Source organism: Miniopterus natalensis, chromosome 18 (assembly GCF_054644295.1).
Source record: "Miniopterus natalensis isolate mMinNat1 chromosome 18, mMinNat1.hap1, whole genome shotgun sequence".
NCBI classification, from domain to species: domain Eukaryota; kingdom Metazoa; phylum Chordata; class Mammalia; order Chiroptera; family Miniopteridae; genus Miniopterus; species Miniopterus natalensis.
The window spans coordinates 42137465-42161127 of NC_142098.1; the positions used below are offsets into that span (position 1 = coordinate 42137465).

The following is a 23663-nucleotide window of genomic DNA, read 5'->3' on the forward strand; positions in this document are numbered from 1 at the left end:
CACAATATCAGCATTTGTTTGGCTTTTTTCCTCAATGAACTCTCTGAAGATGAGAGGGTGTTACTATGGGCAAAAGATTTCCCACATTCACTGTGCTCATTAGGCCTTTCTGCAGTGTGAACTCTGATGATTATAAAGGCTTTTCCTCCAAATAAAAGATTTGCCACACTCACTGCACTCGTAAGGTCTTTCTCCTGTGTGAACTCTCTGATGATAATGAAGTTCAGAAATACAGATAAAGGATTTCCCACAATCAGTGCACTCATAAGGCCTTTCTCCTGTGTGAACTCTCTGATGATAACGGAGGGTGGAAGAAGAGGCAAAAGATTTTCCACACTGACTGCACTCAAAAGGCTTATTTCCTGTGTGAACCCTCTGATGATAGGAGAAGCTGTCCTTACTGGCAAAAGATTTCCCACATTCACTGCACTCATAAGGTTTTTCTCCAGAATGAATTCGCTGATGTTTCCCAAGGCTACTTCTTGTGAAAAAAGAATTCCCACATTCACTGCACTCATAAGGCCTTTCTCCAGTGTGAAGTCTTTCATGACAACGAAGGCCATAGATCCTGGTAAAAGATTTCCCACATTCCCTACACTCATAAGGCCTTTCTCCTAAATGAATTTTTTGATGAGACCGGAAGTTAGACAGAATTTTAAAACATTTCCCACATGTACTACATTCATAAGGTCTTTTTTCTGTGTGAACTCTCTTATGACAATGGAGGTAAGAGCTAATGGTAAAAGATTTCCCACATTCACTGCACTCATAAGGCCTTTTTCCTAGGTGGCATTGCTCATGATGCCGAAGGGCATGGCTATTAGTAAAAGACTTGCCACACATGCTGCAGTCATATGGCCTTTCTCCAGTGTGAACTCTATGATGACGACGGAGACTGGAGCTAACGGTAAACGATTTCCCACATTCACTGCACTGAAAGGGCCTTTCTCCAGTGTGAACTCTTCGATGACAATGAAGAGCAGTACGAGTGATAAAAGATTTCCCACATTCACTGCACACATAAGGCCTATCTCCAGTGTGAGAGCTCTTATGATACCTGAGGCCAGCACCAGAGGTAAAAGATTTGTCACAGTCATTACACTTATAAGGCTTTTCTCCAGTTTGAACTCTCTGATATTGAATGTCCACTGAGCTAGGACTAAACGATGGTGTACATTCACTGCACACATAACTATTTTCTCCATTGTGCCATCCCTGAGGACGGATGAGGACAGGCTTGTGGCTTAAGGGTTTTCCACATCTGCTGCACCTGTACTGCTTTGCTGCTGTATGAATTTTTTGATGCTGACTGACAGTTGAGCTGCCACTAAAGGATTTTCGACTTTTGCCACACACAGGAAAACTTTTTCCAGTGTGGACTGTGCAGTGCTTAACAAATAAGGATTTATACTTGAATGTTTTTCCACATTCACTGCAGACAAAACACTGTCTCCCAATATGGACATCCTGGTCCTGAACAAGTATGTGTTGGGGGTTAAATGCTTTCTTGGACTTTCCTGAAGTGTAAAGACGTTTTCTGCTTTGTAAAGTTGCTTCCCATTGGGTGCCTTTGTTTGGCTCCTTCACTTTATGAATGTCCTGTTGCTGCTCATGCTTCCTTGACACATGGATTCTGCAAGTCTTCACAAATGAAGAATCGTCCACGCTACTTCTGAAGGGTTTCTCTCTCATGTGCTGCCCCTCATGCTGGTGACAGTTCACACTGAAATAAAATCGTTTTGCACATGCCCCACACCTCAGAAGTTTCTGGCTATGTTGTTTTTCCTGATGCTCAACCAAGTGAAAAATGTCTCTTAAGACTGGGCCACAACTCTCACATGGGTGTCTCTGCTGTGAAGCTGCCTTGGGATTCTTTGCCTCTGACACTCCAACAGAAACGCTCTGTTCAGTGGGGCCTTCCACACTGTCTGCGCCACAGCAGCAACCTGAAGGCAAAGAAATGCTGGTGAATTACATGTTGACTAAAGGAACGGGAGAAACACATCATACATATTCATGTGTCACATGGAGGCCTGAATACATGAAATGTTTTTCAGAACAAAAATATACAGCTGAAGGACTGGCTGACTGTTGTGTATCACTGGGGTCTAAGTTCACAAAATGGTGGAAACTCCACCGGGGAAGGATACACTGACAGGGTTTGACACAGGAAGAGAGGCAGGACACACAATGTATTTCCTCTACCAAAAGCATGCTTCCTGTCCTTTTCTAGGACTGATGTGAGGCTGGGTAGAAGCATGCATCCAAGCCCATCAGCATTTAATTGCAAGGTTTTAGCTACTGTCCAAAGTCAATATAGGGATTTGTGAACATCTCACAGCACACGTGAGGGACAATGTTGAAGAGGACTGAAGAAACAGCGGTCAGAGAACGGGTAATATGGGGACTGAAAAGAGGTGGAAATATCCCTGGGGCTAGAAACCACAGTAGAAATGAGTAGTAGAATGGAAAAGTCGACAAAGTGTCAAAGCTGGTGGTTCGATTCCCAGTCAGGGCACATGCCCAGGTTGCAGGTTCAATCATCACTGGGGGGGCGTGCAGGGGGCAGCTGATCAACAACTCTCTCTCATCATTGATGTTTCTATCTCTCTCTCCCTTCTTCTCTCTGAAATCAATAAAGATTTTTTTTTTTTAAGAACAAAACAAAATGGAGACAAGCAATCTACTAGGATGCACAGTTCAAAATACTGGCTATAAGGATGGTCAAAGACATAGTAATTACCTCAACAGCATAAAGAAGAACCAGTCAGATATGAAAAATACACTAATTGAAATGAATAATTTACAGCAAATCAACAGTGGAGAAGAGAAGCCAAGAACAAAATCAGCGATTTGGGATATAAGGAAGCAAAAAACACCAAATCAGAACAGCAAAAGGAAAAATGAATCCAAAAAAATTAGAAGAGCATAAGGAGCCTTTGAGATAACTTGAAGTGTACCAACGTTCACGTCACAGGGATACTGGAGGTGAAGAGAGGAAGCGAGAAATTGAAAACTGCCTTAGCAAGTATGGCTCAATGGTTAGAGCACCAGTATGCAGACTGAAGGGTTTCAGGTCCGATTCTGGCCAAGGGCACACACCTCGGTTGTAGGCTCAATCTCCGGCCCCGGTGAATGTTAAACTTCACTACAGCAATTATTTCACAATATATATAAAATCAGCACAATGCACACAAATATTTATCTTGACAAAGCTAAGAGAGAAAAAAGGAAAACAGATCAAACCCTACATACTGTGCAAGAGAGTATTAAAGAAAAGCCCATGCTTCAAATAATTGAGCATGACAACACCTGCAACTCCTGGCACAGGTAGGCAGGAGGAAATGACAGATAAAAAAAGGATCAAACCCTGGCATACAGAAGTGATATGAATCTGGAAACATTAACCCACACATTGAGAGGGCAAGCATGGTGAATCCATTGCATGGTGAAATCATTAAGCTCAATGCAATAATACTGACCTTGAATCTCTTCCTAAAAGGGTTCAATATTGGGGTATGGGGGAAAAAAATAAAAGGTTTCAGTATTGGGACTGCAGGGGAATGAAGAGAACAGTGCAAACCGCCAGCCCTAGGAATACAGCAACTACCCAGACAACGAGGGAAGCAAGCAGTGCCTGTGGTCCACACCTGAGGACTGAGAGAGAAGTTTGGATGGAGGAAGTAGAGTCTAGTCCAAGTCACTGGTGAGGTGGTGAGTCTTACCCAGAGAAGATACAAGTGCAAAGTTCTCCAGCATCACATGCAGGTATAGAAGTCTCTGAGACTCATCAAGCAGCCTCCATTCCTCCCACGAGAAGTGCACAGCAACGTCCTCAAAGATCACGCTGGCCTGCTATGAGAACAGAGGAAAAACCATGAGCATTTGGTCTCTGAGCACCCACAACCCATCTTCCCACACATCTATGCCACACTCATCCTCTCCCAAAGCTCCCCACCTCGGGGAACTCCATACCCAGGTGCCACTGATGCCCACCCTACCCTCAGGATCTCTTTATTCATTAAGTTCAGCTTTCAGCATCATCAGGCAGGAAGGCACAGAGATGTAACCCAATTCTGGTCCTGGCTTGCAGGGTCCCATCCATTCTGTCATTAATTCCCCTTGGGGTCTCTAGATTGTGACAAGATACAGCCAGGGGTAGGCTCTCGCTTCACCATCCAATCCCCAATATTAGGGGCCTGGGACCATAATTTCCACTAAATACGCACATCATTCTGTAGATTGTACCTCTCCCACCTTCACTCCCCAGTTGCAATCCCAAAGCTATGCATTTGGGGAGATGCTGCTTTGAAGGCCTCCTCTATATATCTAGTCCTTGCTTCAACATTAGCCTCCCAGAAGCACATGTGAATTTCTGTTGCCCCCGACCCCTTTCCGATTCTGTGCTGTCCCCTCAGCAGCCACAACATCCTCTCTCCACTTAACCTTCCTTAAAACCCGTCCTGATGGTCTCCATGCCACACCCAGCCCCAGCAGAGTATACCATAAGCTGTGGAAGGTGGAAAACTTCAAACAGGGTATTCAAGGCCAGTCACAAACATCAGACATTGACCTGCACCAGATACCCTCCAAAAAACTGAGTCCTAGCAGAACTACCTAATACATAGAAACAAATCCAAACAGGCAGCCAAAATGGGGAGACAAAAAAACAAGCCCGAAATGAAAAAACAAAAGAATTCTCCAGAAAAAGCGCTAAATGAAATAGAGATAAGCAATCTGTCAGATACAAAGTTCAGAATACTGATCATAAAGATGCTCAACGGCATTAAAGAAGATACAGAAGCTATGAAGGAAATTAAGAATGACAGACATTTTTTAAAAAATCACTGGAAAAAATGAACAGCAGATTAGGGGAAGCTGAGGATCAGATCAGCAAATTAGAAGACAGGGTAGAAAAAAGTCACTCAATCAGAGAACCAAAAAGAAAAAACAATAAAAAAAGGGAGGACAGTTTAAGGTAGCTGTGGGACAACATGAAACATCACTATATTCACATTATAGGAGTGTCAAAAGAGGTTGAAAGTAAGCAAGGGTTAGAGAACCTGTTTGAAGAAATAATGGCAGAAAACTTCCCTAACCAGGTGAAGGAAAAAGTCACACAAGTTCAGGAAGCACAGAGAGTCCCAAGTAAGAAGAATCCAAAGAGGCCCACTCCCAGACACATCATAATTAAAATGCCAAAAATTCAAGACAAAGAGAGAATCTGAAAGGCAGAGAAAAGAGAAAAGCAATTTGTAACCTATAATTGAACTCCTATAAGGCTGTCAGCTGATTTCTCATCAGATATTCTACAGACCAGAAGGGAGTGGCATGAAGTATTTAACGTAATGCAAAGCAAGGAATGAAACCAAGACTGCTCTATCCAGCAAGGCTATCATTCAAAATAGATGGTGAGCCTAGCCGGGCATGGTTCAGTGGTTGAGCACTGACCTAGGATCCAGGAGATCATGGTTCAGTTTCCGGCCAGGGCACATGCCTGCGTTGTGGGCTTGATCCCCAGTGTGGGGCATGCAGGAGGCAGCTGACCAATGACTCTCTCTCATCACTGATGTTTCTAACTCTCTCTCCCTCTCTCCCTTCCTCTCTCTGAAATCAATAAAGATATTTTTAAAAAATAAAAAGGTAGTTGGAATAGAGAGAACGAGAAACATAGGCATAAGGAAATAAAATGCCAATAGGTAAGTACCTATCAGGAATAACCTTAAATATAAATGGATTAAATGTCCCAATTAAAAGACATACGGTAGCTGAATGGATTTTAAAAAGACCCAAATATATGCTGTCTACAAGAGACCCACATCAGAAGAAAAGACTCACACAGGCTGGGGGAAAAACAAACTTCTGGCCGACTTCAAAGGAGAGATCAACAGCAATACAGTCACAGTAGAAACTTTAACACCCACTGCCTTCACTGGCTAGATCTTCCAGACAAAAAATCAACAAGGAAACAGTGACTCTAAATGACACACTTGATCAGATGGACTTCACTGACATTTACAGAACATATCACCCCAAAGCTGCAGAATATGCATTCTCTTCAACTGCACATGGGACATTCTCAAAGACAGACCACATGTTAGGACACAAAACAAGTCTCTACAAGTTCAAGAAGACTGAAATCATATCAAGCATCTTCTTGGACATTTACAACATGGAATACTATGGACATTTACATGGAATACTATGCAGCCATGAAAAAGAAGGATCCCTTATCCTTTGGGACAGCGTGGAGGGACCTGGAGAGTATTGTGCTGAGTGAAATAAGCCAGTCAGAGAAAGACAAGTATCGCATGATATCACTTACCTGGAACCTAATGAACAAAATACTGTAAACCGATGAACAACAGTAACAAAAAGACCACATGTGCCCCAGACCTTAGCCACCAGACAGGCTGGGGCCCTAACCCTCCCCTCTAAGCACCCCACAAAATTCTGGGGAGACCGGAGCAGGGAGTCGGGGGCTCCGCCTGTCAGCGTATCTCAGCGACGCCCCCGGCTCCAGAGCCTCGCGCCCTGCACCCCGTTATCCGCCTCACCCGCGGTTCTCCCCAGGGACCGGGACCCCGCTCTCCCTCGTCTGCGGCCCGCGCCCAGCAGACGCGGCGCAAGAACCTCCTGAGCTCTGCTCCTTCCGACCAACCGGCGGCACCGCCCCATGACCGGCCTCCCACCTAGACGGGACCGGGCGGCAGGGCCGAGGGAGAGGCGGGGAGGGCGGGGCGCGCACTCACCTCAGCCGGGCGCCTGGGCGCGGCCGCCGCCATCGGCCCGAGGGCGGAGCGCGCGGGCGCCGGGTGGGGGCGGCGTGGAGCTGGCGCTGGGTCACTGCGGTTTCGGCTTCGGCCCTGGCGCGGGTGACCCGGGCGGCGTCGCCGCGCCCCAGACCCGCGGATGAGCACGACTCCTGCCGCCTTGACCGCTCTGTCGCCTCACAGTGTCGCCTCACGTTTTAGCCCGGAATAGACTCAGACGACTCCGCAGGCGGGGCCGCGGAAGGAGGACGCCGGAAGTCCCTCCCAAGTCCATGAGGCCTCACGGAAATGCTTTCATCTTGATCTGTCATTGGCTCAACTCAGCGCACTGTCTTATGGGTAATGTAGTTCCCAGCGCACTACAGACCACAGCCAAGGGAGTTCTCCATCCTGAGCCCCTATAACTTTTTCCACTGGAGTGATCTCCTAAAATGATGGTACTACGTGGAGAGAAGGGTATTTTGTTGTTAACTTCAGCAAAATCTTAATTCTGACATCATCTGCCTAAAGATACTTAAGGGCTCTGTCCCACAAGGCTGCCCCCCACCCCACTTCAGGTACCAATTGCAAGTCCAGATGGTGCCTGTGCTTCAGAAAAACAGGTTGTTTTAAACAGAAATCCAGTACCCACCCTGGCCAACTAGCTCAGTTGGTTAGATCGGTGTCCCCATATGTCAACACTGCAGGTTTCATCCCCAGCCAGGGCCCATATAAGAATCAACCGATGAATGCATAAATAAATGGAACAGCAAATTGGTGTCTCTCTCCCTCTCTATTCCTTTCTATTTCTAAAATCAATAAACAGCCTGGCCGGGCGTGGCTCAGCGGTTGAGCATCGACCTAGGATCCAGGCGATCAGGGTTTGATTCCGGGTCAAGGCACATGCCGGGTTGCGGGCTGCAGTTGATCAATGACTCATCATTGATGTTTCTCTCTCTCTCTCCCTCTCCCTTCCTCTCTCTGAAATCAATAAAGATATATTTTAAAATAAATAAATAAATAAAAATAAAATCAATAAACAATAACAATAAAGAGAACCAAAGGCCAAAATGGCATCACTCATGCTGCAAACCAATGATACCAAACCTAGTTTAATACCTGACATAAATGCAATTTCAACCACTTTCAGGAACATAATTTTGTGTTTTTTAATATTCTTTATTTTCCCATACACAAAATATATTTTTTAACAACATTATACCTTTCTGTAGTTTGCTAACTCCAGAGCACTTTTCCTGAAATAATCTCCAGTCCCCATGCAAACACTGTCGCTGCATTCACAGGAGAAATGTTCATTACTTCCCAGTGAGAACATTAGAAGTTTGAATCCAAAAACCTTTATCTCAGGTTGAGTTGCACACTTTCCACACTTCCATGGATGCAAAAACTGCAGGATCTTCAGAGCAAATATAAATTTGCTATGTAGCCACATTCCCAGACACTTGTCACATTCCATAAAAAATGAATTCTGGTTGTGGAATTCTTAGATATTAAATAGCAACCAAAACAATGGGCAGTTATCAAAATTCCAGGGCATCATAAAGCTATCACCATGGAAGCAAAAGGAAATCACTTCACCAACACTGCAGCTAGGAAGGCAGCATTGAAAGGTCAAGTAATCCAGACCTGAGAATGTCCTTTTGCTTTCTATTAAATCAGTAAAAGATTATCTTTTGCAGTTTCAACACACAACTACAAAGGAAGAAAATAGGGTATGGTAAGAAAAGGGGGAACCTTTATCCGGCCCGGGTGGCTCAATTAGTTAAGCTTCTTCCCAGGTACCAGGAGGTCACTGGTTTGACTCCAAGTCAGGGCACATGCCTGGGTTGCAGGCTTGATTCCCCGGGGGAGGCGTGCAAGAGGTGGCCAATCAGTGTTTCTATTTCTCTCTCCCTCTCCCTTCTCTCTTAAATCAATAAAAATATCTGTTTTAAAAATCAATGGAAAAGGCATCCTCCAGTTATGATTCACAACAACGAGAAAAGGGTGGTAAACTGACATTTTCCAGAGCATTTTCTCAATCCCTTGAAATTGCTTTCTGGAAATTGTCTTCAATGCGGCTCAAATTAACTCATAAACATGATTACAGGTGGGGACGGGTCCTACATTGACCTAACAAGGGGCAGAGGCCCTCGCCGGAGGCAAGAGGCGGGAGCACCCCGTTCGCGAACTACATTACCCAGAGGACGCCGCGCCGGCTGCCGGGACGGTCGGGATCCGGGTCAGTGCTGAGGTTTCTCGCCTGCGGCCTCCCCGTCTAGCGGGCAGTTTTTTCTTTTTTTTTTTTGCCCCCCGGTATCAGTTGGGAGAGAGGTGAGGTGACAACCGACAGGGCACAAAGGAGCCCTTGTTCTCCCTGCGAAAACGCGGGTGCGACGCGCGGCACGACCGCCGGGGACCCGCGCCGGGGCCGGGACCGGATCGCGCTGCCCGGGCCGCCGCCTCGCTCCCGCCCGTCGCCCCGAGTCCGATGGAGGCGGCCGCGCGGAGGCGCCCGGCGGAGGTGAGTGCGCCCCGGGGCCTCCCACCGACCCTGCGGCCCAGGCCCGGCGGGCGGCCCGCGAGGAAGGTGCAGGGCGGACGGGAGGCGGCGGCGGCGGGGCCCGCGCGGCGTGGACGGGCCTGTCGGTGTCTGAAGTCCCCGGGGTGGCGCCCGGTGGGGAGGCGAAGGTGAGGGCAGGAGGCAGGACCGCGGAGCCGCCGTCGGGGCCTTTCCCGGCCGGGAGCCGGCCGATGGCGGCGCATCCGGGGCCCCGTGGGTGCGGGTGCCGCGCCCCTGGCGCTGCGGGGACGGGCTCGGGGAGGCAGCGGGTGCGGGCTGCGCGCGGGCGGCGGCGGCGCGAGCTGGCGGCCCGAGGCCCCGGGTGGGGAGCAGGCGGAGCAGGAGCCCGCCTCGGGCTGCGTCCAGCGGGCACCGTCTGAGACTCGGGGGCGCAGCTTTGCGGGAGGAGGCCCCGCAGGCGCGGCCGCCGCCGGGGTGGCGCCGCGGTGTCCGCAGGGCCTGCAGCTGAGGGCCGAGCGCGGCCGTGGAGCCGGGAGGGGCGGGCAGCCGCCAGCGCCCGGGGCCCGCGTCCCCTCCGAGGTGGGAGCCCTGGGGCGGGAGCGCTGGAGGACGCGCGGGGAGGGACCCGAGGCTCCGGGGGACGACGCGGACGCTGCCCGCCCCGCCCGCAGGGCCGCGTGACCTTCCCCGACGTGGCCGTGTACTTCTCCGCGGAGGAGTGGAGGCTCCTGGACGAGGCCCAGAGGCGCCTGTACCACGACGTGATGCTGGAGAACTTCGCCCTGACGGCCTCTCTGGGTAAGAGCCCCGCCTGACGGGCGACTGCACGAGGCTCGGCCGCGCACCCTCCTTTCCCCAGGGGGCGCTCTGTCCTGGCGGGGACCCCGGGCGCTGCTTCCAGGGCCGGGTGGGTGGCTCGGCCCCGTCCTGTCTGCCGACACCTGTTGCACTGCGCTCTCGTCGGGGGCGGATGGCAGTGAGCCTGTGCGTTCCCCAGGCCTGCCCTGCCTGGCCGGGTCCGTGTGTCCGGGTCCATGGTACCTCTTTGGATCCCTCTTTAGCTGACATTTCCTAGGGCCTGGGTGTGCCAGGAATTGCAGGCATTCTTATGATCACTGCTTAGCTGGACAATTGGCTATTTCTTCAAGACCCTTTGCGCCTTTATAGTTATTTTTAGATCTTTTTTTTTTGTTCCAGGGTTGCTGATATTCAAAACAGTATATATTTAAAGTGTACAATGTGATGATTTGATGTATATATATATGAAATAATTGCCATAATCAAGTTAATGAACACTTCCATCACCTGCTATAATCACTTTTTAAGAAAGTAATAGCACTTAAGGTATTCTCTCCCAGTAACTTTTAAGTGTAAAATATAGTATTACTAACTGTAGCCACCATGTTTTACATTTGGTCCTTACAACTTATTTATCTTATAACTGAAGTTTGCACCTTTTGACCAATAACTTCCATTTCCTTGGTTGTCTGGCCCTGACATTATATTACTGTCAGTTGAACTTTTTTGTTTAGATCCCACATCTCAGTGATAGCATAGAGTATTTATCTTTCTGTGACTGGCTTATTTCATTTAGAATAATGCCCTCCAGATTCATCCAAGTTGATGAATGTGACAGGATTTTTTTCATTTTTTTCCTGTTTTTAATTTTTTTAAATTTTTTATTATTGGTTTCTGGGAGTGGGGGGATTCCTTCTTTTTTAAGGCTTAATATTACTTTAAGGGAATGTGTGTGTGTCTATGGACACTTATGTTGTTTCTATGTCTTGTGTATTGTGTGTAAGAGTGGTGCAGTGAACATGAGTGCAGATTTCTTTCACATTCTGATTTCATTTCCTTCAGACATATGCCTAGAAGTAGGCTTGCTGGCCTATAGGGAAATTCTTCTATGTATTTTTTGAGGTGTTTTTATACTGTTTTTCATAATGCCTTGAACAATTTATATTCCCACCAACAGTGTGTAAGCATTCTCTTCTCTCTACAGGTTTGCTGACACACTTACCTCGTGTCTTTTTGGTGATAGCCTCCTAAAGTGTATGACATAATATGTCACTGTAGTTTGAATTTACATTTTCTTTTTTTTTTTTTTAAATATATCTTTATTGATTTCAGAGAGAGGAAAGGAGAGGGAGAGAGAGAGATAGAAACGTCAATGATGAGCGAGTCATTGATCGAGCCCTCAACCTGGGCATGTGCCCTGACCAGGAATCGAACCCTGATCGCCTGGATCCCAGGTCGACACTCAACCGCTGAGCCATTCCCGGCCGGGCTGAATTTACATTTTCTTGAGAATTAGTGAGGAAGAACAATTTTTCATGGACACTTACCTGTTAGACACTTAACTCAGATCCTTTGCACATACTTTATTTTGTTTGTTTTAAAATGTATCTTCATTGATTGCTGAGAGAGAGAAACATCAATGATGAGAAAGTCATTGATCAGCTGCATCCTGCCCACCCCCCACTGGGGATCGAGTCTATAGCCTGGGCATGTGCCCTGGCTGGACTTGAACCGAAATCTCCTGGATCCTAGGTCAATGCTCAACTGCTGAGCCACGCCCGGCCAGGCCTTTGCATATATTTTAATCAGATTGTTCTTTAGCTGTATGAGTACCTTATATTTTAAAAATATTACCCCTTTATCAGATACATGGCTTGCAAATATTTTCTCCCATTCTTTATGTTGCCTTTTTTTTTTCAATCCTCACCTGAGGATATTTTTTCCATTGCTTTTCAGATCGAATGGAATGGAGAGAGAGAGAGAGAGAGAGACATTGATATGAGAGAGACACATCAATTGGTAGCTTCCTGCTTGTGCCCTGACCAGGGACAGAGATCGAGCCTGCGAACAAGGTATGTGCCCTTGAACAGGAATAAAGCCCACAACTCTTCAGCTCCAGGACCAACGCTCTAACCACTGAATAACACAGTCAGGGCCCTACAGGAATCTTTAGGCAGATCAACAAGTATTAGAACATGCCTGTCTCCTTTGTGTTCTGCCCTATTCTTGCAACCTTCCCCTGGTGAAGGCGACCATTTTTTTGCCTTAGAGGTATAGTCATGCCTAATAGCCACTTCCCCAACCAGATATTAATTACCTTCATTGAAAAGTATCCCATAGCCTGACCAGCATGGCTCAGCAGTTGAGCATCCACCTACGATCCAGGAGATCACAGTTTGATTCTCGGTCAGGGCACTTCCCCAGGTTGCCGGCTCCATCCCCAGAAGGGGATATGCAGAAGGCAGCTGATCAATGACTCTCTCATCATTGATGTTTCTCTCTCTCTCCCTCTCCCTTCCTCTCTCTGAAATCAATAAAAAAGTACATTAAAAAAAAAAAGCATCCCACAGACTCATTCCTAGACATGACTGATGCACATTTATGATGCCATTGCCCATTCTTATAGTCAACATGTACTTCCTTACCATTTACTTGTGTTCAGGTTGCTGCTGTGGACCTGAGGATATGAAAGCACCCTTTGAACAGAGTGTTTCTGTAGAAGTATCACAGGCCAGCACCTCCAAGGCAGCTCTGTCTTCCCTGAAGACCCAATTCTGTGAGAGCTGTGGTCCAGTCTTGAGAAACATATTCCAGTTGACTGAGCACCAAGAAACACCACACACACAGACAGTGTTCAGGTGTGAGGAATTTATGAAACAATTGTATTTTAGTGCAAACTTCCAAAAACACCAGAAACAGCACCTGGCAGAGAAACCCTTCAGAAGCACTGTGGACAGGGCCCTGCTTTTGAAGAGCTATAATTTTCATGTTTCAGAGAAGCCTTTTACCTGTGATGAAGTTGGGAAGGACTTCCTGGCCACCTCAGAACATGTCCAGCAGCAGACAACTCATACCAGGGAGGAGGCGAACAGAATCACCCAGTGGTGCGCAACTATACAAAACAGAAAAAGTCATTTCACCAGGGGAGAATATAAGAATGCCTTCAGCCCCAGACAAACACATGCTCGGGACCTGGAAGTCCACACTGGAAGACAGTGTGTTGTGCACCGTGAATGTGGGAAAACATTCAGATATCAGTCCTCATTAATTGTTCACCAGAGAGTTCACACAAATGGAAAGCTGCTTGTGTGTGGTGAATGTGGGAAGTCTTTTAGGCAAACCTCAACCCTCAGTCAGCATCGAAGAATTCAATGTGGGTCAAGGCAGTACAAGTGTGGAAAATGTGGGAAGTCCTTTAACCAAAATTTGGTCTTCATTTATCCCTGGAGAAGTCATAATGGAAAAAAATGTGAGTGGTGCTGTGAATGTGCACAATCTTTTGGCCGTAAATGCATCCTTATTCGACAACGGACAGTTCCCTCTGGAGAAAGGCGTTATGAGTGCACACATTGTGGGAAATCCTTTAGAAGAAAATTTTACCTCATTTTACATTGGAGAGTTCACACTGGAGAAAGGCCTCATGAATGCAGTGAGTGTGGGAAAACCTTTACCAGTGGTTCAGTACTTACCCTACACCAGAGGGTACATATGGGAGAAAGGCCTTTTCAGTGCAGTCAATGTAGGAAATCCTTCCCCAAGAGTTCAGTACTCATTCTACACCAGAGAGTGCACACAGGAGAAAGGCCTTATGAGTGCAGTGACTGTTGGAAGTCCTTTAGCTGTCAATCTTACCTCACTCGGCACAGGATAGTTCATAATGAAAGAAAATCTTATGCATGTAGTGACTGTGGGAAATCTTTCACCTCTCACCCTGGCCTTCGTTACCATTTAAGAGTTCACACTGGGAAAAGGCCTTATCAATGTGATGAATGTGGGAAATCTTTTTTATCTGGTTCCAACCTCAGTAGTCATCAGAGGGTACACACAGGAGAAAGGCCTTACCAATGCAGTGAATGTGGTAAATCCTTTACTCGAAGAAATTATCTTATTACACACCAGAGCGTTCACACAGGAGAAAGACCTTATCAGTGCAATGAATGTGGAAAATCTTTTTTATCTTGTTCCAAACTCAGTAGTCATCAGAGTGTACACATACCAGAAAAACTTTATCAGTGTAGTGAATGTGGGAAATCTTTTAGCACAAACTCCACAATGGTTCGACACCAGAGAGTTCATACTGGAGAAAGACATTATCAGTGCAATGAATGTGGAAAGTTTTTTTTATCTAGTTCCAACCTCAGTAATCATCAGAGGACACACACTGGAAAAAGACTTTATCAATGTAGTGAATGTTGGAAATCTTTTAGCAGAAAGTCAAAAATGGTTCAACACCAGAGAGTGCACACAGGAGAAAGGCCTTATGAGTGCAGTGAATGTTCCAAATCCTTTAGCCAACAATCTTATCTCACTCAACACAGGATAGTTCATAGTGGAAGAAAGTCTTATGAGTGTAGTGAATGTAGGAAATCTTTTACCTCTCGCCCTGGCCTTCATTATCATCTGAGAGTTCACAGTGGGAAAAGGCCTTATAAGTGTGGTCAATGTGGGAAATCTTTTCTATCTGGGTCCACCCTCAGTAGTCATCAGAGAGTACACACAGGAGAAAGGCCTTATCAGTGCACTGAATGTGGGAAATCCTTTACCCGAAGAAATTACCTTATCATACACCAGAGAATTCACACAGGAGAAAGGCCTTATCAGTGCAGTGAATGTGGGAAATCATTTTCATGTGGTTCCAACCTCAGTAGCCATCAGAGAGTACACACAGGAGAAAGACCTTATCAATGCAATGAATGTGGGAAATCTTTTACCCAACGTAATTGCCTTCTTACACACCAGAAAATTCACACAGGAGACAGGCCTTATCAGTGCTGTCAATGTGGGAAATCATTTCTTCGAAAAAATTCCCTTCTTATACACAAGAGAGTTCATATGGGAGAAATGCCTGGTTTATCAATGCAGTGAATGTGGGAAGTCTTTTTTATCTGGTTCCAACCTCAGTAAGTATTAGAGAGTACACACAAGAAAAAGATTTTTATCACCATAGTGAATGTGGGAAATCTTTTTGCAGGAGTTCAACAATGGTCCGACACTAGAGTTCACACTGGAGAAAGGCCTTATGAGTGCAGTAAATGTTCAAAATCTTTTATCTGTAGTTTCAAACTTTATCATCAGAGAGTTCCCACTAGAGAAAGGCCTTAAATGGGTGGGAATGTGCAATTTTATGTTCTGTGTAACAAGCCTGGAGGAAATTCTTTTGAGGAGCCATCTGTCTCTTTTGAAACTCATGTAACTGAAATATACATAATGGGGAGATCCCCATAGTTTCACTTATATGGGAAGCATGTGTAATATGTTACACTTCCTGACTTGCCTATGGGTCTTTCCTAGGTTTAAGTTGCAGTCTATGCATGTGCAAAATGTAATTTAAATGGACGCTGTCTTCTAAACATTGTTTTTCTTCAGGACTTAAAATGATTAGAAAAAGGAAAAATGATTAGAGACATTTTCACTTTTGATGTTTATAAGCGGCTTATAATATATTAATAAAAAATGGAAATTTGGACATTCTATATATTACGCTTTTTCTCCTAAATTATGTGCCCTACTAAACTTTTGTAACCTCAGTTGTGAAATCCCGCAGCTATAGTTCATGTTAGTCACATGATCTCAAGTACCCTGTCCACAGGAACCACAGCAAGAGATGCAATTCCTTTTGTTTTGCATGTATACCACCTGAAGGTGCCTCAAAACACTGATTCTTGCCTCTCACTCCATAGGTTTGGGTTTCAGCTAAGAAGTAGCATGTCTAATGAGTCCCTAGGTGGTGCTGATGGACAGGGTTGGTACAGAAGTGAAACCTTGAGAAGCTGACTGGGGAACAACAGCCTACTTCCATCCTGTTCCAGTCCATGGGGCTGTTGATGTGTACACTCAGAGAGAGCAGTGACGCTAAGGTTTCTTGGGGACACCCTTTGAGTGTCTGCAGTGAGCCAATCCGTCTACTGGTGAAAGGGCTCTAGTCCCAGGACCTCCTCTGCCGAGGAGTCCACTGAGGCCTCCAGACACTGAAGCCATCTGCATGGAACTGTAATTAAACGAGGTAATCAGACTGAGGTGGCTCCATTGCCATGCAGCCTACACGATCAAACTGAAATACCTAATTCACAGTAGATTCTTGTAAATGCCTCCATGGTAAGAAATTTAAATCTAAAAATAACAAATCACAAACAACCTACTAGGCTCTCCCAAATGAAGCAACTCTGTAAGCTATAGCCAATTAAGTAATTTTCTTGCTTTACTTTCTTTCTGCTCAAAGAAAGTCTTTCCCCTAGTCTGGTTAGGTGTTGCCTGACTGCAGCTAAAGGTCCGGAGAGAGATCTCAGCTGTGGGGGGTTACCACTGAGAACTCTGGGGCCTAAACCCCTGGCGGGGCTCCCCAGCCCAGAGCACCAGACCTGAGACAGGTGCCCACATAACGTGACTGTGAAAAGCGGGTTTCTTTCTGCCAGGGAGAGACGCCTGGAAATGCAGGCTCCCTCTTAAAGAGCCAGTACACAAAGTTTCGAAGGCAGAGTGGACTGGAGCTGTGTGAGGACAATCTAGGGCTGTGGGCCCTGGACATGGAGCTCAAAGGGCAGGCCTCTGGATTCCTGGGCTGAGTCATTCCCCAAGACTGCAGAGGCAGACATTTGCCTTCCCAGCAGCTTTTGCCTTGGGGGTGGGGGGGAGCAATTACTCCACCTTGCTGGAAAGCCTCAGGCCCCTCCCTACAAAGTTTCTACAGCCTGAGGCTCATTAAGAGAATCAGATTAATCAGCCTGCAGGAGAGGCAGACCCCAGAGTGCTTTGAGTCTTTGCCTGATCTGCTTCTGGACCCAGGCCTTGGAAGAGAAGACTTTGGTGTGCATCTCGGTCCTGTCCAAACACAGCCCCAGTGAGGGAACCTCAAGCAGTGGGTTGTTGATAGCTCCAAAGGGTATTCAAGGCCACTCACAAACAGCATCTGACATTGGCCTGCACTTGAGACCCCCTAAAAAGACTGAGAGTCCTAGCAGATCTACCCAATACACAGAAAATTACCCAAACAAAAGTGAAAATGGGGAGACAAAAAAAACAAGCCGCCGATGAACGAACCAGATGAGTCTCCAGGTGAAGAGCTATGTGAAATGGAGACAAGCAATCTATCAGATACAGAGTTCAGAATACTGTAGGGATGATGAGAGAAGATGGGGAAACTATGAAGGAAATTAAGAATGACCTAGCAGCCAGGCCGGCCTGGCTCAGCGGATGAGCATCAACCTAGGATCCAGGAGATTGTGGTTTGATTCCCGTTCAGGGCACATACTTGGGCTGAGTGTTTGATCTTTGATCGGAATTGGGGTGTGTACAGGAGGCAGGTGATTGAAGTTTCTTCCTCACATCAAGGAAGAAACTCTCAAATCAATAAAATAATACATATCCTCTGGTGAGGATTGAAAATATGGGGGGGGGGGACCCGTATTTACATAGCTTTTATATTGCATTACGTATTAAAATTATCTAGAGATGACTGAAAGTGTGTAAGCTACATGCAAATACTAGGCTGTTTTATGTGAGGGACTTGGGCATCCAGAGACTTTGCTCTGCAGGGACCTGGAACCAGTCCCTGTGGATACAGAGGGATCAGCTGCAGATATTAGCTTATGGAGCCAGAAATACTACGTGACTGGGGCACAGTCACCGGCTACAGGCCAGAGGTTTTGCGTGGGAACCGGAGGCAGACCTTGAGGACACAGCGAACATCCACAGCTGTAGGGAATTTTTACGAGTTTGTTGGAGCCAGAATTACGACATGCTCCTGGGAGCAGGATCTCAAGTGCTCCTGGGGGTAACAATTTTGCAGCTGAAACTAAAAAGGGAACGTAATAAAAATACACAGTTTGAAAGCAGCCAATTGGGGACTGGGCTGCAGGGTGATTAGCCACCGTGTGCGCGCTCGGGTCGCACGGCGCCCTGGGTGTCTCCGCGGTGTTTCCGAAGGGCGTTCACCCAAGGGCGCCGGCGACGGGCGGGCTCCTTCCAAACACCCGCTGAGGAGCCCGGGGCCGGCTGCGTGCTCGGAGCCCCCGCGAAACGAGGCCGGGGCTGCGGGTCCGGCGGGGGCGCCGGGGCGTGCGGGGGGCTGCCGGTCACGGCTCCTCGCTGGTGTTCCCCCCTCGGAAATCAATTTTTAAAAAAAGGAGTGAAACTACCAAAAAAAATAAAAACAAGAGGCCCCGGGGTGGCACCGGCACGCTGCGCCCACTTAGAGATCCGGCACCGGGTCCCGGGGCCTCGCCACAGCCGCCCCCGACCCCCCGGCGCGAGCGCGGCTCCTCACCTGACGCGGGGCCCCGCGTCCCGCCGGCCGATTGGGGCGTTACTTCCGCGGCGCCCGCCCCGCCCCCGCTGAAGCCCCACCCCCGGAAACGCGTCACCCAGGGCGGCGGGCGGTGCCCGGAGGTTTCAAAGCTGAGGCGGGACTTCGGTCGCCCTCCTCGCGGACGTTGCCTCAGGTCAGCCGGGTCCTTGGGGCGCAGGGGACGGCACCACGAAGGTGCGAAGGAGCCGCCGCCCGGAACCGATGGCAGCCGCGCGGAGACGCCCCCCTGAGGCGCCCGAGGTGAGGCGCGTCCCCGGGTGCGGACGGGAGGCGGCAGCGGCGGGGGCAGCAGGACCCGCGCGGCGTGGACGGGCCTGTCGGTGTCTGAAGTCCCCGGGGTGGCGCCCGGTGGGGAGGCGAAGGTGAGGGCAGGAGGCAGGACCGCGGAGCCGCCGTCGGGGCCTTTCCCGGCCGGGGCTTCGTCCGACCTGGGCCGCGCCCGATGGCGGCGCATCCGGGGCCCCGTGGGTGCGGGTGCCGCGCCCCTGGCGCCGCGGGTGCGGGCTGCGCGCGGGCGGCGGCGGCGCGAGCTGGCGGCCCGAGGCCCCGGGTGGGGAGCAGGCGGAGCAGGAGCCCGCCTCGGGCTGCGTCCAGCGGGCACCGTCTGAGACTCGGGGGCGCAGCTTTGCGGGAGGAGGCCCCGCAGGCGCGGCCGCCGCCGGGGTGGCGCCGCGGTGTCCGCAGGGCCTGCAGCTGAGGGCCGAGCGCGGCCGTGGAGCCGGGAGGGGCGGGCAGCCGCCAGCGCCCGGGGCCCGCGTCCCCTCCGAGGTGGGAGCCCTGGGGCGGGAGCGCTGGAGGACGCGCGGGGAGGGACCCGAGGCTCCGGGGGACGACGCGGACGCTGCCCGCCCCGCCCGCAGGGCCGCGTGACCTTCCCCGACGTGGCCGTGTACTTCTCCGCGGAGGAGTGGAGGCTCCTGGACGAGGCCCAGAGGCGCCTGTACCACGACGTGATGCTGGAGAACTTCGCCCTGACGGCCTCTCTGGGTAAGACCCCCGCCTGACGGGCGACTGCACGAGGCGCGGCCCGGTCCTGTCTGCCGACACCTGCTGCACTGCGCTCTTGTCGGAGAGGATGGCAGGAGCCTGTACCTTCGCCAGGCCTGCCCTGTCTGGCCAGGTCCGTGTGTCCAGGTCCATGGTACCTCTTTGGCTGACATTTCCTAGGGCCTGGGTGTGCCAGGAATACAGATACTGTCATGGTCACTATGACCATCGGGTTTTGTTTTTTTTAATCCTCACATTAGGATATTTTCTCCATTTCTTTTCAGAGAGAGTGGAAGGGAGCGAGGGAAGGGGGCGGAGAGAGAAACATTGATGTGTGAGAGAGACATTGACTGGCTGCCTCCCGCACTGGGCAGGGAGCAAACCCAAACCCCAGGTACATACCCCTTACCGGGACTTGAACACGAGTCCCTCCAGTGCTCTGGTGGACACTCACACCACTGAGCCACACCAGCCAGGGTTGGGCTGTTTTTCAAGACCCTGGTGCAGGGTTTATAAAGTTTTTTTAGGTCTTTTTCCTTTTCTTTTTATCCCAGTGTTGCAGATCTGTCAAATGGTATTTATTATTTACCATTTTTAAAGGCTATTTTATTGAGTTTTAGAGAGAGAGAGGAAGGGAGAGAGAGAAACATAATATGAGAGTGAAACATCAATCAGCTGCCTCCTATACACTCTCTACTGGGGATGGAGCCCTCAACCCCGAAAGGAATCAAACCTGCAACCTTTCCTTGCATGGGACAGCACCCAACCAAGCGGCCAGGACAAAATGGTATATACCTAAAGTGTAGGATGTGATGATTTGTTATATGTGTATATGGTGAAATAATTGCCATAATCAAGTTAATGAAAACTTCCATCACCTGATATAATCACTTTTTAAGAAAATAATAGCACTTAAGAAATTACTCTCCCAATAACTTTTAAGTGTATATTACAGTATTATTAACTGTAATCACTGTGGTTTACAGTAGATCCTCATAACATTCATCTCCAAACTGAAGGTTTGTACCTTTTGATCGATAACTCCCCATTTCCTTGTTTCCCTGGCTCTGAATTTCTACTCCGTTTCTGTGAGTTCAAGTATAATTTAGTTTAGATCCCACATCTAAGTGATATCATGCAGTATTTATCTTTCTGTGACTGGCTTATTTCATTTAGCATAATGCCCTCCAGGTTCATACAATTGTCACATGTGGCAGGATTTTCTTCATTTTTTTTTTTCTTTGTTATTTTTATTTTATTTATTTTAGTGTGGGAATTTTTTACTTTTTTATGACTAATATTTTCAGAGTGTGTGTGTACCATCCCTTTTTTTAATCCAGTTATCCATGGATGGACACTTAGGTTGTTTCCATATCTTGTGTATTAAGTGTAAGAATGGTGCAGTGGCCCTAGCTGGTTTGTTCAGTGGTTAAAGTGTCAGCCCATAGACTGAAGGGTCACGGCTTCAATTCCAGCCAAGGGCACATACCTCAGTTGCAGGCTCCACACATGCAGGAGGCAACCAATTGATGTGTCTCTCTCACATCTCTCTCTCTCCCCCTCTCTCTCCCTCTCCCCCTCTCTCTCTCTCTCCCCCCCCCCTCCCCCTCTCTCTCCTCCCTTCCACTCTCTCTCCCTCCTCCCTTCCACTCTCTCTGAAAAGCAATGAAAAAAATATCCCCAGGTGAGAGTTAAAAAAAAGAATGGTGCAGCAAACAGAGTGTAGATATGTGTTCCAAATTCTGATTACATTTTCTTTGGATATATGCCAAGAAGTAGGCTTGCTGGCTTATATGGTAGTTCTACTTTCCTTTTTTTTAAAAAAGAAATATATGTGTGTGATTGTATGTGTATGTATATTGATTTCAGAAAGAGAAAGGAAGAGGGGGAAAGAGAGAAACATCAATGATGAGAGATTGTCATTGATCGGCTGCCTCCTGCAGGACACCTACTAGGGATCAGGCCACAACCGAGACATGTGTCCTGATTGGGAATCAAACCTTGATCTCCTGGATCATATGTCAGTGCTCCACCACTGAGCTACGCCCGCCAGGGTGCTGTTGCATTTTTAAAGTTTTGACATGTTTTGTTTCTAATGTTTGTCACGGTAGTTTTATTTTTTCTTTTACTTTAACCCACTGATTGTTCATTAATGTATTGTTTAATGTCCACGTATTTCTGAACTTCTCAGCTTTTATTCTTTTACTGTTTTCTACTTTCAAACCCTTGTGGTCAGATAAGATTCTTGATATGATTTCAGGCCTACTAAATTTGTTAAGACTTACAATGAAATTTATGATCTCTTTTTTTAGAGAATGTTCTCTGTTGCTTGAGATGTATATTCTGCTTTAGCTGCACAGAATGTTCTATGTATATTTGTTAAATTTATTTGGTATAAAGTGTTGTTCAAATCAAATATTTCCTTATTGATTTCTATCTGGATGATCTACCCATACCAGAAAGATGAGTATTAAAGTGTGCTATTATTATTCCACAGGAGAAGGACCTTATCCATGCAACGAATGTGGGAAATCCTATACCCGAAGAAATTATCTTACCATACACAAGAGAATTCACACAGGAGAAAGGCCTTATCAGTGCAGTGAGTGTGGGAAATCGTTTTCAAGTGGTTCCCAACTCAGTAGTCATCTGAGAGTACACACAGGAGAAAGACCTTATCCATGCAGTGAATGTGGGAGATCTTTTACCCGAAGAAATTATCTTATTTTACACCAGAGAATTCATGCTGAAGAAAGCCCTTATCACTGCAGTGAATGTGGGAAATCTTTTACTGGAAGAAATAATCTTACTATACACCAGAGAATTCACACAGGAGAAAGCCTTTATCAGTGCAGTGAATGTGGGAAATCCATTACCGGAAGAAATAATCTTACTATACACCAGAGAATTCACACAGGAGAAAGACCTTACCAATGCAGTGAATGTGGGAAATCTTTTAGCAGGAAGTCGAGAATGGTTCGACACCAGCGAGTTCACACTGGAGAAAGGCCTTATCAGTGCAATGAATGTGGGAAATCTTTTACCCAAAGAGATTATCTTATTATCCACCAGAGAATTCACACAGGAGAAAGGCCTTACCAGTGCAGTGAATGTGGGAAATCGTTTTCATGTCGTTCCAACCTCAGTAACCATCAGATAGTTCACACAGGAAAAAGACATTATCAGTGTAGTGAGTGTGGGAAATCTTTTAGCAGGAAGTCAAAAATGGTTCAACACCAGAGAGTTCACACAGGAGAAAGGCCTTATCAGTGCAGTGAATGTGGGAAATCATTTTCATGTCGATTCAACCTCAGTAATCATCAGATAGTACACACAGGAGAAAGGCTTTATCAGTGTAATGAGTGTGGGAAATCTTTTAGCAGGAAGTCGAAAATGGTTCGACACCAGAGAGTTCACACTGGAGAAATGCCTTGAGTGCAGTAAATGTGGGAAATCTCTTAACTGTTGTTCTACTTTGTTACCATCAGAGAGTTCACACTAGAGAAAGGCCTTAAGTGTGCTGGGAATGGGCAACTTTTCCAAGTAACAACCCTGGAGGAAACTGTTTTGAGGAACCATCTGTTTGTATTGAAAGTCATATACCTGAATATGCATAGTGGGGAGATCCCCATAGTTTCATTTATATGGGAAGCATGTGTAATATGTTATACTTCCTGACTTGCCCATGGGTCTTCCTAGGTTTAAGTTGCAACCTATGCATGTGGAAAATGCAATTTAAATGGACACTGTCACCTGGCCTGAATGGCTCAGCAGTTGAGCATTGATCTATGATCCAGGAGATCGAGGTTCGATTCTTGGTCAGGGCACATTCCCAGGTTGTGGGCTTGATCCCTGGTGGTGGGCATGCAGGGGGCAGCCGATCAATGACTCTCATTGATGTTTCTCTCTCCCTTCCTTACTCTCTCTGAAATAAAAGATATTTTAAAAATAAAACTATATAAATAAATGTACACTGTCTTCAAACATTGTTTTTCTTCAGGACTTACAATGATTAAAGACTTTTCACCTTTGATGTTTATAAATGGCTTACAATTCATTAATAAAAAGTAGATATTTG

General features: G+C 47.4%; 3 protein-coding genes across 3 annotated transcripts; 2 read left to right on the plus strand and 1 right to left on the minus strand.

The window, feature by feature from the left end:
* Window positions 1–6961, minus strand: LOC107539389 (uncharacterized). The gene is made up of 3 exons (XM_087827015.1): window positions 6753–6961; window positions 3726–3855; window positions 1–1946 (listed from the first exon to the last, which is right to left on the minus strand). Exons 1-3 carry the CDS (start codon window positions 6783–6785, stop codon window positions 100–102), a joined length of 2010 nt encoding a protein of 669 aa, XP_087683141.1. The 5' UTR covers window positions 6786–6961; the 3' UTR covers window positions 1–99.
* Window positions 6962–9222: 2261 nt separating this feature from the next.
* LOC107539375 (uncharacterized) lies at window positions 9223–15767 on the plus strand. The gene is made up of 3 exons (XM_087827020.1): window positions 9223–9276; window positions 9948–10074; window positions 12737–15767. Exons 1-3 carry the CDS (start codon window positions 9244–9246, stop codon window positions 15157–15159), a joined length of 2583 nt encoding a protein of 860 aa, XP_087683146.1. The 5' UTR covers window positions 9223–9243; the 3' UTR covers window positions 15160–15767.
* Window positions 15768–18773: 3006 nt separating this feature from the next.
* Window positions 18774–23556, plus strand: LOC107539394 (uncharacterized). The gene is given in 5 exon segments (XM_087827035.1): window positions 18774–18838; window positions 19459–19585; window positions 22083–23016; window positions 23018–23065; window positions 23067–23556. Coding segments are annotated over 5 exon segments (1182 nt in total). The 5' UTR covers window positions 18774–18799; the 3' UTR covers window positions 23101–23556.
* The last annotated feature ends 107 nt before the right edge of the window (window positions 23557–23663 follow it).

What these genes read in the sequence shown, in the direction of transcription:
- LOC107539389 (XM_087827015.1), bottom strand. Translation starts at nt 6,785, where the DNA reads ATGGCGGCGGCCGCGCCCAGGCGCCCGGCTGAG. An exon ending in CGCCCAGGCGCCCGGCTGAG is followed by an intron (nt 3,856 to 6,752) that starts GTGAGTGCGCGC and finishes CTGTTCTCATAG; the next exon opens with CAGGCCAGCGTGATCTTTGA. An exon ending in TGCACTTGTATCTTCTCTGG is followed by an intron (nt 1,947 to 3,725) that starts GTAAGACTCACC and finishes CTTTGCCTTCAG; the next exon opens with GTTGCTGCTGTGGCGCAGAC.
- LOC107539375 (XM_087827020.1), top strand. Translation starts at nt 9,244, where the DNA reads ATGGAGGCGGCCGCGCGGAGGCGCCCGGCGGAG. An exon ending in CGCGGAGGCGCCCGGCGGAG is followed by an intron (nt 9,277 to 9,947) that starts GTGAGTGCGCCC and finishes CCCCGCCCGCAG; the next exon opens with GGCCGCGTGACCTTCCCCGA. An exon ending in CGCCCTGACGGCCTCTCTGG is followed by an intron (nt 10,075 to 12,736) that starts GTAAGAGCCCCG and finishes ACTTGTGTTCAG; the next exon opens with GTTGCTGCTGTGGACCTGAG.